The 17281-nt window shown below is 39.3% G+C and overlaps 1 protein-coding gene across 2 annotated transcripts in view; it reads left to right on the top strand.

Moving 5' to 3' along the window:
* bsnb (bassoon (presynaptic cytomatrix protein) b) overlaps window positions 1–17281 on the top strand; it is a 94553-nt gene that overhangs the window by 61304 nt on the left and 15968 nt on the right. Inside the window, exons 4-5 of one of the 2 annotated variants that reach the window (XM_024269353.2) lie at window positions 8891–9664; window positions 10664–16954. In XM_024269353.2, coding sequence (XP_024125121.1) covers window positions 8891–9664; window positions 10664–16954 — 7065 coding nt within the window. The remainder of the gene's footprint in view (window positions 1–8890; window positions 9665–10663; window positions 16955–17281) is intronic. The other variant, XM_024269354.2, reaches the window with a different exon arrangement.

Below are 17281 nucleotides of genomic sequence, written 5' to 3' on the forward strand. Positions count from 1 at the left end.
ACATAATTATGAATAATAAAAAGGCAGGTATATTATTCCAGAATAAATCAACTTAAACCTTAAATATCTTTCAATATTTTACTCTCCATTAAGTTATATTTTGCCAAAATTATACAAGTTTGAAATAAGAGCAAGATAACATCAGGTCATTAATAACAATAAAATAAAATGATCTGGAGGGCCGGATCCGGCCCCTGGGCCTTGACTTTGACACGTGTATCATAGAGGGATGGAAAGCCGTCTGATATACCCAAAACCATCTGAGTTTGACATTTACACACTAATCTTTGGCTGTCTTTGATCATATTGTGTCCGTATTTTCAGAATTCTTTTTCAATTCCTTGAAGCTGACATGTTCATAATTCCTTTGTCGTGCACTCCAGGACACACGGTGGTTAATAATTCACTCTGGCCCCATGCTCCTCTGACCTTTACTTGTTACAAATTAATGATGACCTCACATGCTTCATTAATCTCCGTGACAACTAAAACTAGCATAGATGATTTCAGGTTTTGTTTACATCCTTTTTTTTTTGTTGCCTTTTCTTCAAAAAAGGATCTTAATTCAGTTTATATTGAAACAAGTGAGCGTCTGTAGAATTTGACATTTTGAAGCACATTTGTGTTTTATTTTGTCATCCATACTGCCATCCTTCCAGCTCAGTTTTTCTTTTTTTCTTGGTATAATTTACCTTCTTACACACATTCGATGTTGTGTTTTGTGCCCCACTGGCATTTTCTCCTCAGCGTGATGCAGCGTTGAAGCATTTTAACATTGTGTCAGTGAAAGGCTTCCTCAAACAAGAGAAAGGACCTTCCCTTCGTATTTGATAATGAACACCAAAATACTTTATCTCAGTTCGGTCTGTGACTGCATTTAATGACAGCTGACATTTCTGGCTCACAGCTTGTTGTCGGGTCTTGGCAGAGACACCATGTGGAGGACTGACTTTTGCTGTGCGATGACTGACAGTAAGAAGGCAGTTCTGACTTTTGCCTGTACGAGGAGCTGAACACATACGTGTTCTTACACATTCTCGAGAACAAACTCACATGGGGAGGGGGCACGGTACTCTAACCTCCACCTATGCAGGAAGAAGGAGTTCAAGTGAAATTTAGGAAGACTAAATCTGTGTCAAATATTGATTAGGACGGTTGGATCTTGTTAGACTGAAGGAGAGTGCTCTGTTTTGCTCTTCAGTGTTGGGGTGTGTGGGTGTGTATGCTCTCACAGCATTTGAAATCTTCCCATCACTTATGGTCTCTCTGGCGCCCTCCATTGGCAGGAAATGATACAACTTTTTACCACATTTGAACCTCACTAGCATTCTTTTAGGGGAGTTTACATTTTTTTTAGCCATAATTCAAAGTATCATGGATTTCTCAATTTGCAATTTAATTTGCTAATTCTTTATGCAATTTTGCAAATGACAATTCAATATTCAATTCAGGCTTCTAAATTTTGCAGTTTAGAATTCAAAATGAAAAAATTACAATTCAATATTACAAAATTAAAAATAAAATCCATCCATCCATCCATTTTCTTGACCTCTTCTTCCCTTTCGGGGTCGCGGGGTGCCGGAGCCTATCCCGGCCACTGACGGGCGAAGGCGGGGTACACCCTGGACAGGTCGCCAGTCTGTCGCAGGGCCTCAATCACACACACATTCACTCTCACATTCATACCTAGGGGCAATTTAGAGTCACCAATTAACCTATGAAGCATGTTTTTGGACGGTGGGAGGAAGCCGGAGTCCCCGGTGAAAACCCACGCATGCACGGGGAGAACATGCAAACTCCACACAGAAAGGTCCCAGCCGGGATTTGAACCAGGGCCTTCTCGCTGTGAGGCAAGAGCGCCAACCACTGCGCCAACGTGCAGCCCCTAAAAATAAAATATTAAATGAAAACAAATTCAATTGCATTATAAATTATCATGGGTTTTTTTATGTCAAAATTCAAATAACAATGCATTTTACAAATTACGATTCAATAGGCAAATTTAACCATTCATTTTGAAAATGCATTTTGCAATGCACATATTTAAAAAGGACACTGGCCTTAAATTAATATTAAATTTTAATTTGTAAAATGAATTTGCAAATTGAATTGTCAATTGAAAATGCATAATACTTTGAAATATGGCTCAAAAAAACTTACATATTATTTCCGTTTCCTTCTGGATTTTATTAATACAAGCAAAAGTCATTTCTCAAACAGCAGCATCTAAATAAAGTTAATATAGAATTTATAATACTTTAACAGGAGCTTTAAGCTCTTGTTCTCAATTTTTTTATATATATTTTTCAACTATTTAAGGAGGTTTTTATTTCAAACTTTTTTATTGATATATATTTCTTTATTCCCCTTTCTTTCGCATATTATTGAGTTTCTCTAAAATGTATTTTGATTTTGTGTCGCATTTTGGACAGCAACCTTTTTTAAACTTCTATTCAAATATTTTTCTTAGCTTATTCCTTTCTCATTTATCAGAATTAGAATCATTTACTGTCATTATAATTGTGATGAGATTCGAGCAGCTCAAGACAAACAAAAGATATAAACTGTGAGTGTGCAAATGTGGAATGTGTAAATAGAAAGGGGTAGAGGTAATGTATAAAAATAAAAACTGAAGAGCAGTAACAGGTAAAAAGTTCAATTTCTGATAAGGATACAGGTTGTCTCATTGGGTGGTGCTTAATTTTATTAGTGGGATTTCAGTAAATATAGTATTTAAAGAACATCATCTGCTTAAGCAACTAATTACTACAAAACAAAAATGTTAACTTTAGAATTCCAGAAAAACACGTGCAGTGGAGTCCAGGTACACACAGAATCTGAATGATAAGTGCTGCAATGTCTGTGTAAAGTGGGATCAATCTGTCTGACCTTTTCCTTTGTGGTAACTCCTGTGTTCAATCTCTCATTATTTTGGCTGTGAAAGGGCAGCTGTTCTGGGTTTAACCCGACTGCTTGGAGCATTCATAAATTACATTTAACAAGTTCACATTGTTCACATTGCTGGTAAAGTCATCTTCACACACACAGCACCACAGGAGACCCTGGAGACATTTTTGGGTTTAAACCAAACCCAACTCATACTTTCATTTTTTATTCTATTACAGAATTGGAACAATTTTTTTGTTTTATGATCTCCAATTGTTTTTAATTAGCCATAAAGTTAATAATAATAATAAAAAGATTATATTTAGGTTTTAAGAATGAAGGCAACATTTTTTAATATTTTTTATTTCCTATATATATATATATTTTATAGTTTAGATCTGTGAATATAAAAAAAATGTTTAGTCTCTGATTGAAACTCCAAACTTACAAGACCTATTAATCCGGAAACTAAGTTTAACACACAAAAAAATGAAATCATTTTGATAAAACAATAACAATCACGACTCTGGACTCAAAGCATTGATGCTGTTCCCTTCCATTAAGGGCCAAAGTTTGTCAGCACAGTGGTTTTTAAAAAAATAAATAAAAAAGGCTTGTTAATACAGAAGACAAAAAGCACATGCATGTTCCTGAATGCTTTTAGTTCCTTCAAATACAAAAACAGAAAAGCACTTTGCAAAGTTATAAAATTCAACAAGTATAAGAGAAATGAAAAAGGGTCAATTTTCCATGTGTACGTGCTGTTTTTGTTCAAAAGTAACTTAAAATTCTTCAATTTTGGCTTTTTATCATAGGTAAAGAGTAGCATCCCCTTGAGCAGCGGTCTGCAACCTGCAGCTCTGGAGCCACATGTGGAAAAAAATAAAAAAAAGTATATAAAGTAAGGAGTGTAAAGTAAGAAGAAGTAGTAAAAGTAAACTAACTGAATCTTTAACTCGTTAACAAACAGTTGAAGGACAGTTAGTATCACAAGTCAAACTACATCATTTTGACTCAATTTAGTACTTCCTGTACTACAAAAAAATCAACGGACGTCAATAAGCACAACCAGAATTAAGGCACGCCAGATTATTACACATATTTTCTATTTTAAAAAAAATAAGGAATTTAAGGTGTGTACAAAAAATATGGCGGAGTCACTTAATTAGTTCGGATTTCATTTTGGTTCGTTAGAGTTACAGAGATGCACCAACAACAGTGAAATGAACTCTTTTTATTTACATTGCACTGCCTACTACTACATTTGCTGCATTGAGAGGATCATATGTGACAGGGTGTCTTTTATTTTGAAAGGAACTTCTGTCAAATGTAAAAAAAAAACGTTTTTTTTTTCTTTAAATGTTTGTGTTTTATTCATGCAAAATGAACAACAGTTCATTTATGTTTATCATAATAGTAACAATAGTTGTAGTTAGTTCTTTCAGAAGTGAAGGTTGTAGACTTCTGCACTGTTGGGATGTGTGCCAGAAATGCTGAAAAGTAAATGGTAGATATTATTTTATTTTAAGAACATAATTACAAATTATATAATTTTGTAAAATGACTCTTTTTTTACTTTATGGGAACACATATACTTTAATAAAGTAGCCTCGCAAAAAAAAAACTTTTTCTGCCAAATAATGACAAAACTCTTCCAAATTTAAAGCCAAAAATCAATAGCAGTGTTTGAACATCGAATGGTAGTTTTATTTTGAAAGTAATTAGCCCCAAAAATGTTTTTAATGAGGGAATTTGAGTTTCCAGCACGGTCAGGAGGAGGCTTCACTCTCCAAACACATTGAAAGACTGTCTGAGAAACACAAAGGCTCAGTCCTTCATAGTGATGTGATTTTTTTCCCAACTGTGTGGGTGGAGGTGGGAAGTACCGCCCACACGGCTCGCTGCTGTACAGCACTCTACATGAATAATTTGCTCCATCCAGGCTGCTCTCAACCACACGCAGCCATGTTATGCTGATTCAGGGGCTAAAGAGGGGAGTTGGGTAGCACCAACACGGCTGAACAAACAAAACGGCTTAAAAAACACTTTTTATTTTATTTTTTTTAAAAGGTAAAAGATGTAATTTTATGTTTTCAATCTGGGAATCTAACATCTGAGACACAAGCGCAGCATGGCGGTGCAGTAAAACTATCTGCATCACTTCTGTCTGCACTAGCTCTACAAACACGCCGGTCAGAAAAGAAGCGGCACAGATGGCGAGTTTCTAAAAGTGCTGCACCTGTTTATATAAAGCTTCTCAGTAGAGCACTTGAGAGGTATGAAAACAAATCTCTCTGTTTGCCATGCCAGTAACTGCATCCGCACCGGATGGTCTCAGATGAAACAATTCCTGAAGGATCCTGGCGAAACACAAAAACATTTTCATCTTTAGTGGAGAGACGGCAGCAGGAAGTGTAGAGCCGGTGGGTTTGAAATGAAACCATCATTTTTGCCTGGTTAATGCATGTGACAAACTAACTGAATTATGGGAAGAAATTCAATTAGACCTGAAAACATTGGATTTTTTTATTGTGTTTCCTTCGATGGTTAAAAATAATTTTGTTTTGAGAATTGCTGCGTTAAATGCAGGTTTTCACTCAATTCATGATCCAAATGGCATCATTGCTCAACAAGGGGGTTGCATAATTTATCACTAATGTTGCATAAGTGCTGTAATTGCATTTTTATGATGGCTGCAGTCGCTGTGTCACTGCCACAGGAGCTTGATGTATGGCGTCATGACAGATTTAGGTAGTGTTTTCGTATGGAGTGATATTTGTGCCATCATGTTGCAAGCAAAAGTCAGAGTTTTTACATCAAAATGTTTTAAATTGCAACCAAATTGTGAAGTATTAAAAATAAAATTTCATATTTTGCAAATAAAAATATAACATTTTTTTCCCTTTAAAAATAAGTTTGCATTTGCAAACGTCTTTGCTTTCAAAGAATATTTTTGCTTTCGCAATTTTTTTTTTTTTGCTTTTAAAAATATGTTTGTGTTTGAAAACTTTTTTGCAGTCGCACACTTATTTTGATTAGAAAAATATTTTTGCAATTGCATTTTTTTTGCTTACAATAATTATTTTTGCATATGCTAATTTTTTGGTTTCAAAATATGTATTTTTACGTTTTTTTTTGTTTTTTTAAAAAATATTTTTTTATTTGCATAATTTTGTTGTTGCTTTAAAAAATCTTTTTGCGATTGTAAACTTTTTTTGCTTTCAATAATTATTTTTGCATATGCTAACTTTTTTGCTTACAATATATATATATTTACATTTTTTGTTTTCACAAAATACTTTTGTATTTACAAACTTTTATTTTTGCTTTCAAAAATATTTCTGCGTTTGCAAACTTTTTAAAAAATATTTTTCCATTCACACACTTATCCTGTTTTTAAAAATATTTTTGTGATTGCTTATTTTTTTGCTTTCAAAATATGTATTAAGTTTTTTGTTTTCACAAAATATTTTTGTATTTGCAAACTTTTATTTTTGCTTTAAAAATATTTTTGCGATTGCAAACTTTTTTTTGCTTTCTAAAAATAATTTTCAATTTTTGCTTTCAAAAAATATTTCTGCATTTGCAAACTTTTTTTGCTTTCAAAATATATTTTTGCAATTGCAGCACAAACATTATTAGATCGTTTTTCCTCACCTCGCTTTTGTCCTCTCTCTGATTTTGCGTTCATAAGTTTGCGTTTAATTGGTCTAGATTAAATTCAGTCAAATCGCCATATTTATCTAATACTTTTTTCTATCATTTCAAAAATCATAAATACTTTTGTTTTAGCATTAATTAAATTGTTTTAGCCCAATAGAAATGTAAGAAAGTTTTACGTTTAACTCATCAGATTTTGTTTGACATGTAGAACATTTTGAACTAAAAACTCTGACTTTTGCTTGCAATATGTTGGCATATATATCACTCCATATTTTCTTCTGAAGACACTGAATGAACATCGTACTTGCTCTGCTAGTCAGACCACAGAAATATGAACACAATTTTGCTCTCTGGGGAGAAAAATTAGACTTCTGACAAGAAAAACACCCAAATATGGATCTTCAATATGAATTATGCTTTACATTTGATCAATCTCTTCTCTCACGTTAGTCGCTGCATAATTGCGGTGTTCCTGTGTGTGTTTTCTCCACCACTGTTTTTATCTTTCACTTTTTACTCATTTTTTTTCCTCTTCATCTCTCTCATCCTCCTCTGGAAATTGTGAGCTCTCGTCTGCTGCCACCCACATCAGCGTACACTTCATCAGTCTTTGCACATGATTTAAAGCTTTCCCGTCAGTTTTGCTAAAGTAATCTGACTGTTACACTTGGTGTTCAACCTTGTTATGGATAGAGACCTCAAAAAAGGCAAATGAGGACCCTCATTATGGTTGTTTTTTTATTATATGCGTGACAAATGCTCCGAGGGAATATTCATATTCAAGTCTGCACTGGGGGGCATGGCGGCTGCAGAGTTTTGCAGTTATTTTGATGAGCTTTTATTATTTTGACATTATTTACCTGAATACCCGCTCCAATGAAAATGTTTTTGCTGTCTTTAACATGTTCTTGTTGCATTTTTCTCCTGATGGAGGACATGTGTGAAGAAATTTGAGCCTTTCTTGAGTATTTCTTTTAAATTGTGGTGAATCAGGATCAGACAAAAAAGTAATTTCAAAAATCTTGTTGGCCACAAGTCTGCCAGCTCTGCTCCATTCTGATGCATTCACTTGCAGACTGATAGATCCTAATAAATTAACTAGAAAAAAAATATTATTTTTTACTTCAATTTTTAGAAAGAAATTTTCCAGTTCACCTCTACTACTACTACTACTACTACTACTGCTACTACTACTAGTTAGTAACTAGAACATTTTTTAACTTCAATTTTTAGAAACTTTTTTTTATTTCATATTTTAGAAAAAAAAAGGTTTATCTTCACTTAAATTTTTAGAAAAAAAATTCTGTTAGCATGTGGTTCGCACTAGTTAGTAACCTGAAAAAATATTTTTTTAATTCAGTTTTTAGAAAAAACATTTTTTTACTTTATTTTTAAAAAAAAGAAAATTCGTTTTCAGTTACTAACTGGTGCGTACCAGTTCGTTACCTGGAATTTTTTTTTTTTTTTTACTTTTTTTGTAAACTTTTTTGTACTTACATTTTTTTTTTTACCTCAATGTCCCTTTAGGGGCTCCGTATTATTCCTTTTTTGTCTTTTCTGAGACAATAACTGGATTAAGTAAAGTTGTCCACTGAGCCATCCACGATGAAAAGTATTTTTTTAATTAAGAAACTAATTATGTTGAATCTTCTACACTGAAAAGTGACACCAATAATTGAATAATTAATGGTTAGATCATAATCTGCAATCGAGGCATTTTATAGCGTTTATTTGAGTTGTGGAAGTCTGTGACAAACTTTAAATGCTAGAGACAGTGACTGTCATCAATAGGAGACAGTTTTGTATCCAATAAGCTTCCTACTCTATTATCACTGCTGACTGAATTCACTCTTAGTACGGCAATGATAAGCAAATCATTCTCTTACGGTATTCTGTAGGTTTTGTAAGAGGTCTAATGGTTTTTGCACTCTTCCACAGATGTGCTAATTTGCATTCACAGTGCACTTTTCCTTTGTGTAGTCTGTTTGAGAGTGCTTAATGTTGTCAAATGATTAAGTCTTCTGCAAAAGATGAAAGGCCCTGTTTAGACAAGCAATAAAATACTCGTTCAGGATGGTTCCTGCAGCACCGCAAGCACTGAGCACTTTTTATTTATTTATGTATTTAAAGCCCTGCATCTGTCAACTATTATTCATATCAGAAATGTAAACCATTAATATAAGCAAAATTTAAAAAAGTGAAAAACACCTATATTGTTAACATTTGTAAGGACAGTAGTTTTGTTTTAATTTATTGAGTTATTGTACTATCATTTGTGGTTCTCGAACAAGCTATGTTGTTTTACACGACATTTCTGATCCCTGTTTTTCTTGTTTTTCAGAAGAAAGAATGGCTTTGCTTAAACTGCCAGACACAGAGGGCTCTGTCTGGAAGCTTGGGAGACATTCCCGCTCCTGTGGCACAGCCCATGGGATCCCCGCGGGCATCTGCTCCATCCAATCAGCAAGCAGCTCCACAGAAATCTCCCAGTCATCTTTCAGGGTCTAGGGCCACAGTTCCTCAGCAACAGCAGAAACCAGCGGGCTCCCAAGTAAGTGGCCCCCTTTCTAATGGGAAGCAGGCTGAGCCAGCCTCGCAAACAAAAGGGTTCAGCCAAACTTCCCCTCAAACCAAGGGTTCCGCTCAGTCAACCTCCCATGTTAAGGGTCAAACACAGCCTCAGAGTAGGGGGCCGGCTCAAGCCAAAGGTCCTAATATGTCACATGCTCAAAGTAAGGCTGCCGCACAGCCTGCTAGCCAGACGAAGGGCCCGGGTCAGGTCAAAGGGCTGACTCAGGCTAAAGGATCTGCTCAGCCCTCTGCTCAGACTAAGGGCCCTTCCTCCTCCTCTGGTGCCAAGACTTCCTCCAGCCTCGGGAAGGCTCCAGCCAGCAACGCCAAGACCACCACCGCCCCTTCAAAGACGACACCTGCTCAGGCTAAACCCACAGGTAACAGCCAGGCCCGCAAACAGCCCCAAAGCCAGGAGAAGACGAAAGTCGCACCCAAATCTGTGAAAGAAGACGTCAAAGTCTCAACAAAGAAGTCGGAGAATCTCACTTCTCCCAAAGAAAGGACGATATCTGAAGATACTCAGAAGTCAAGACACCATGAAGTGAGCTACCTGCAACTTCTACGCCTCTACCTGTTACTCCTGACTCGTCATTTTCATTGAATTTTGTGTTTTTCAAATTATTTTTTAATCCTCATTTCAAATTTTGTTCTATATTGTTGTTTTATATTTTTCATTTACTCATGTTGCAATAATTTCTTCACCATATTTGGTTGTTTGAACATGTTTCTGTTAGCACAGTTTCAGTTTTTTCTACAATTGTCATCCAAATATGTGTTTTTTCCATCGTCTTTCTTTTCATAAAGTCTCATCTTTATTATAATCCATGTCTCCAAAGCTGTTTTTTATGTCTAACACACTCTCACTTAATGTTTTTTTTTGTAACAAATGCAAGCTTTTTTGTGTAACATGACATCCTATAAAACCTTTAGCATTCAGAGCATGTTTGTTATTCTTCAGCGGCTCGAAGAATGCAATATTGAATGTGTCAAAGATGACAGCCGAGCATGTAGCTAAAAGACATCTGTCTGTAGATGTTTGTATGTTCAACTGTCTCTAAAATCCACTGTAAGTGTATTTATTCATCTATGTGTGTGTAACGCTGAAAGGCAAACTCAACTCAAGCAATGTATTTTTAGTATCTCTAATTACCATATTTTTTAATAAGAATAATACTTGATTCAATGTTCGATTAAAATAAATTAATGATTTATTGATTTGGTTATAAATATATTTAAAAATGTAAATGCAGAAAAAAGTCAATTCATTTTTGAAAGACTAAATATTGTAATACTTGGGTTGATTTTAGCCTGATGTGTTTTTTGGTGATTTAAAATGTAATTATTCTCTAATATTTATCTATTAGAGACTATTTCATCTGTAACATATGTAATAAATTCATGAAACACACATTTACCTAAAAATGATCAAACTCATAAATGTTGGATGAAATAGTGGGATTCAAAATGTGCATCAAAGCTTTCAATTTGAGTGAATATGATTTTTATTTTCTGACGTTTTTCTCCTTGTTTCTTTTTTTAGGACAACAAATCAAGTACACAGAGTCTGAGTGATACTGGATACTCTTCAGATGGGATCTCCAGCTCTCAGGGGGAAATTACAGGTCAGATTCGGGAAGAAGGAATCAAGCTGAATGAAAGAGGTGCTGCCATCCCCTCTGAAATTACCAAGCTGGAGACTTCCATTACACCCCTGCTAGAATCAAAGACTGCTCAAGACCAGAAGCACAGGCCACATTCATTGTCTGTGGGACACGAGCGGGATTACAACCCTGAAGATGATGCAGCAAAAGACGAATCAGAGGACGACCTAAGCTGTAAACTCCGGCATGATTATGTGGAGGACAGCAGTGAAAGTGGTCTCTCACCATTGCCAGTAAGACAAAAAAAGTCACACAAAGTCTTAACAGATGAAGAGTATATGAGGAGACAGATCATGGAGATGAGTGCTGATGAAGAAGAATCAGAATATGGGAACCAGAAAACGAAAAAGCCACATAAAACCAGTGGGGAGGCAGGCAAAGAGAGAAGGCGACTGTCCCACCAGTCCAATAGTTTTGAAGATGATACAAAGACATCAGAGGAAGCATCAAAAGACGATGTTGTCATGGCTGGCGGCCTCCGGCGCTTTAAGACTATTGAGCTTAATAACACCAACAGCTACAACCGAGAAATTGAGCTCAGTAGTGAGCATGATTTACGGGAACCTGAGCTAGAAATGGAAAGTCTGACTGGTTCTCCAGAGGAGCGATCTAAGGGAGAATATTCATCCACTCTACCTGCTACCACTCCCAGCTATACCTCTGGTACATCTCCCACATCTGTATCATCCATGGAGGACGACAGTGATAGCAGTCCAAGTCGAAGAGCACGACTCGAGGAAGCAAAACAGCAGAGAAAAGCTCGACATCGTTCCCATGGACCACTGCTGCCGACAATTGAAGACTCATCTGAGGAGGATGAGCTCAGAGAGGAGGAAGAACTACTTAGAGAACAAGAGCAAATGAGAGATCTGGAGCAGCAGAGAATTCGAAGTACAGCCCGAAAAACAAAGAGAGATAAAGAGGAGCTACGGGCACAGAGGCGCAGAGAGAGGTCAAAAACTCCCCCTAGCAACCTTTCTCCCATTGAGGATGCATCACCAACAGAAGAGTTGAGACAGGCTGCAGAGATGGAGGAGCTTCACAGATCCTCTTGCTCTGAATACTCCCCTTCTATGGACTCTGAGGCAGAAGGATTTGAGATGATTGGTGGAAAGCTTTACAAATCAGGGAAGGAGTTTAACCTTCCAACTTTCACGTCACTCTACTCCCCAACAGAAAAAACATCAGCAGTGTCACCATCTGATAAAACCTTAAAAAGTGCAGAGGAAGTTTATGAGGAGATGATGAGGAAAGCCCAGCTAATGCAGAAGCAAGGCCAAGCGGTTAATCAGCAGAAAGGTTTATCTCAGTCAGACGGGGGGCATCGTCTTGATTCTGGTTCTTCTCTCACACCAGGCTCAAGCCCAACACAGGTTACTGCTCCTACGTCCTTTTCAACATCAGGGAGTGATCAAAGAATGACAGGTATTCATGCTGCACAGCATTTATCAAAAGAAACACAGAACAGAATGATGACACAGAGTGCCAAAATTGAAGGCGTTGTTGGAGTTGCAACAACCAAAGCCCAAATGAGTCAAGGTGCTCAAACTCGACAAGCAGGTAACACAGTAACAGCTAGTAATAGAGCCAGTTCGCAAAGGCCATCACAAGCAACCCCAGACCCTGGTTCAGGGTCTCTTACTTCCAAAGTTTTTTCCTTGTTTAAAGGTCCCAGCCCCCCAGTTTCCCCCACTACATCTCCAACCCAAAGCCCAATCCATACACCATCTGGACGTCCTACTAGTGGAAGCGGAAGACAGCTGCCATCTTTGCCTGGTGCTGCTTCAACAGCTCCACCAACTCATGGAACTCAGGCAACTCAAAGGACAATGTCCTCCCGTCTTATGCGACAGCCATCCTCTCAAGATGCACCAGTCATGGTGATAACTTTAGGCTCTGAAACATCTAGTCCTGCCAAGCCACTCACTGTAAACTCTTCTACTTCCCCATTGTCATCACCAACACAAGCAACCGGTAGAACACTTTATAGCTCTCAACCCCCTTTAACAGATTCCCCAACATCACCAAAAATGCATCCTTTACACCAGCCCCAGAAGCATTCTTCTCCTAAGACTCAAAATGTGGAAAAAATAACTGTTGCTGTTGGTGCTGTGTCAACAAGTCGAGACTCAATGGAAGATACATCTTTTAAAAAGATTATAAATATTCAAGGTTCTTCAGTGGTCGTTGGTCAAACGATTCCAGGAACTAGTGTTGTTGATCTGAGGGCCCCATTGAGGGCAGCTCCAATTATAATGACAGACCAGGGGATGGATCTTACCTCTCTTGCCTCAGACACAAGAAGATACTCTTTAGGATCCGAACAATCACCTGGTAAACACACAGCAGTGCAGCCTCTTATAATGAATTTAAATGCACAAGAACAACCTCATGTATCCGTGTCAACACCAACAACAGTTAGCGTTACAGTTGCAGGATCAATGCTCATGTCCCAACCCAAGCAGCCAGTTGTGTATGGAGATCCATTACAAAACCGTGTTGATCTAGGGCAGGGTGTTGGATCAGCTGTTTGTTTAACCCAGAATAAGCCAACAATTTCTGACCCATCTATTCCCAAAATTGATGCTTGCCTAGAAAATCTTGGTATACAACAACAACAACTACAGTTGCAGCAGCAGAAGCTCCTGCACCAGCAGCAACTTCTAGAGCAGCAGCTTCAGCAGCACCAACAGCAGTCCTCTTTCGCACGTTACAATTTAGCAAACCAGGTGCAGCCTCTGCTGATAAAGAAAGACATTGCAGTGACCCAGACAAGTAGTGCCCAGCCTGTAGTGACTGCTAGTGCCATACTTAGAGTATCCCCCTTGGCTCCACCATCAATACCAGGAGGTTCTACTTCCCCTGTACCACATGAAATATTTGGTGGGGTTGCCTTAGAGCTAAAAAATAAGCCAACAGTAATGAATCTTTCTACTGGCAAGCCCCATGTCATGATGGTACAACTTGATGAGAGTAATGCGTCACCAGGTGGCACAGTGACTCAGCTTGTGAAACAAGAGGAGCAGCCTCCTCCTCCTCAGGTCTTAGATCTAACTGGGCCACTCAAACCAGAAAGCCAAGTTGCTTGTTGTGACGTTGTTTACAAATTGCCATTTGCTGGGTCCTGTGCAGGGTCTTTCACTCAAAAGCCTACCACTGTATCTTCAGAGAAAAATCTCACTGGTAATACCTCCCAAGCAGCCAATCCTACACACTCATTGCATGATAATATCCAAGAAAAACAGCAGCAACGCCAACCTCAACCACCAAAGGTTTTGACAGAGGAGTATAAAATGTATCCACCTCAAATAGCTCCCTCAAAAAGAATACAGCCTGCTATGTCTGATGCAAATCTGCCTTCTATGACTGATGCTGTCAACTATCAGAGTAATGTCCAGGGGGGGTTGGCGGTAAATCTCAGCAGTATGAACCAAGCCTATGAATATGGAGCCCTTGGCATGGGAGCGCAATATGGTTCTTACACAGACTTGCGCCATCAGGGAGATTTGCCAGGTCCTTCATTACCACTTCGCCGATATGGCTCAATGTCAAACATTAATTCTGACTATGCGTACACATCTCGTGACCAAACAGGCTTACAGGACTCTAATCTGGCTCAGTATAGTGCAACCACAGCTAGGGAGATCAGTCGCATGTGTGCAGCTCTTAACACTGTTGACCACTTTGGTGGCCGTTATGGAAATAGTCCTGAACTTGCATATGGGGCTGGCAGAGGCGGGCCATTGGCTAGGTTAAACCTCCATCAAAGTTTAGCATCAATAAAAGCAAACTTACTCTATGGACCAGATGGAAGACCAACTGCAAATGGACAAAGCTTAACAAATCTAATAAATGCTAGACAAGCTAGTATACGAGCTATGTATCCTACAGCTGTGAGAGGAAGTGATGGTATAATATATTCCACCATAAATACTCCCATTGCTTCAACTTTACCAATTACTACACAGCCTGCCCCAGTCCTCCAGCCCATGCCAAGGGGAATTTACAGGCCATACCCTGCAGCTGTAACTGCTGTACCTTTGGCTAGTCTTACGAGGTTACCTCAAATGACTCCTAGAATGTCTCTAGCTGCTCAAGGATCATATTCTTACCCAACTCCAAATCAGTACCCCAATGCAGCTACAGCATCAGGAGGTGTTTCCGCAGAGAGCAGCTCTCACCAGGAAACTCCAGTGTACCTTGGAAAACCTTTAACCACAATTGCAACAATTCAACCAATCCAATCGGTTGTTCACTTAGGAGCACATCATGTACCTGCAACTAGTATGCAAAGTACCTCAGATCAGCAACTAGATAGGACCCAATTTACCTCACAGAGTAATACATTTAAAGCCCAGGGGCAACTTTCAACTGCTCAGCCACTGCAGGCTCAAATGCCGTCACAACAGTTACCAACCCAAAATGAACCGTTATCTTTAACTCAAACCCAGCCTCAAGCTCAACCGACTAGTCAGCCTCAGTCGTTAGCTCTGTCACAAGGGCAGTCACAAGCAACACCACATAAAGATGCTCAAGTGACAAGCTCTAAACACTCTCCTCCTGCTGAGGTACAGAAAGGGAAAGAAGAGGAGCGACTAAGTCAACAGCAAGAACACATGCTTCAGCTAGAACGCGAACGTGTTGAATTGGAGAAATTACGTCAACTGCGTCTGCATGAAGAGCTCGAAAGAGACCGTGTGGAGCTTCAGCGCCACAGAGAAAAAGAACAGCTACTTGTTCAACGCGAAATTCAGGAACTACAGACAATCAAACAGCAAGTACTACAGCAACAGCAGGCAGAGAGGGAGACACAACTCATAATGCAAAGAGAACAACTGGCCCAGCAGAGATTACAACTCGAGCAAATCCAGTCACTGCAGCAGCAATTGCAGCAACAGTTGGAAGAACAGAAAAGACAAAAGACTGCAGCAGTGGAGGCAGCAGCTGCTGCTGCTGCTGAGGCTGCTGCATCAGCTGCAGCTGCAGCAGCAACATCTGCCCAGGGTGCAATCCAAGGGGTAGTTGTTGGAGGTGGAGCTCCTCAAGGATTCATTATCTGTGACCAGAGTGGTAGAGTCCTTCAGCAAGAAGGACAAAGTGTTCAGTTTTGGCAGGATGGCCAAGTTGTTCAAGCTGTTGTGGCTGCGCGACCCATTCAGAGTTCAGCCTCAGAAATGTCTTTGAGAAGCAGTGACAAGCAGACCGATTCCAAGATTATGAAAAAGCAGAATTCTATGCCCCGATTGAGGGATGGCTCAGAGGAGGACTCTGTAAAAAGAATCACAGACAGCTGTGTGCAAACAGACGATGAAGATGGAGAAGAACGGTTCATGAATAGGCGTAGGAGAACGAGGCGTATAGCAGACTGCAGTGTACAGACGGATGAAGAAGATCAAGGAGATTGGGATCAGCAGCCAGTAAGGCGCAGACGATCACGGGTCTCCAAGCATTCTGAACCCAGTGGTGAAGCAAAGTCTGAAGGCTCATCAAAAGTGGCTTCTGCAAGCATAGCCATTCAGACCACTAACGATTCATCATGCCAAACAGAGCCAGACCAACTTGGCAGGGTTTCACCTGCAATTCACATTACTATGGCAGAGACTTCAAAGGTTGACCTCTTGCATTATATAGCCGCTCCTGAAAGAACTCACAAAGGGGAGAGCCTGGCTTGCCAGACAGAGCCAGAGTGTCATTCTCAGGGAGTGGTGGCACCACAGTTGAGTGTCCCCACAACTATCAGCCCATACTCAACAAGTCTGCACATTGTAGGTGCAAACACACCAGAACCAGCTTCTCAGAGACTTCAAGGAGTTGCTAAATTTGAAAGGAGAAAACCAGACCCTCTGGAAATTGGATATCATCAAAATGAGTCAGCATCTCGACACCCTCCGAAATCTCCTCAAGTGTTATACTCTCCGGTATCACCGCTGTCCCCTCATCGCATGTTGGAAACAACATTTGCCTCACAGGAGAAACTGAACAAGGCTCATGTTACACCTCAGCAAAAGGCCTTTACAGCAGAGTCCCCCCAGCGCCACCAGTCATTGCCAAGACCAATAAAAAGTGTCCAGCGCTCCATGTCGGACCCCAAGCCTCTTAGCCCTACATCAGAGGATCCTGCCAAAAACAGGTTTTCGCCGTATCATCAGCAAGCTGTAGCCAACAGTCAGGTGAGCAGAAAATCTATCTGTTAATCTACTTGTTTGTCACACACAAGTATGAACTGGACATAGCAAGTGTTGAGGCCCCCCATAGGAAATGCTTTACTTTCAGCCCTGGCGAAACCATGCCAGAGACTTCACCGTCTACCGACATACTGCATCCGATTGCAACCCTTCGACAGCGATTAGTCTGAGTCGCGCGGAGTCACGTTGTTAGAGGAACTACTGTAGCCGATCATGAGTGGACTTGTTCCGGTTTGTTCAAAGTCCACATCCCTCCCACTGAAAAATCTATCAGTCAAACGTTTGAGGCGGGGCCACATGCTTTTACTGAGG

This window comes from Oryzias melastigma, linkage group LG5 (assembly GCF_002922805.2).
Source record: "Oryzias melastigma strain HK-1 linkage group LG5, ASM292280v2, whole genome shotgun sequence".
NCBI lineage: Eukaryota > Metazoa > Chordata > Actinopteri > Beloniformes > Adrianichthyidae > Oryzias > Oryzias melastigma.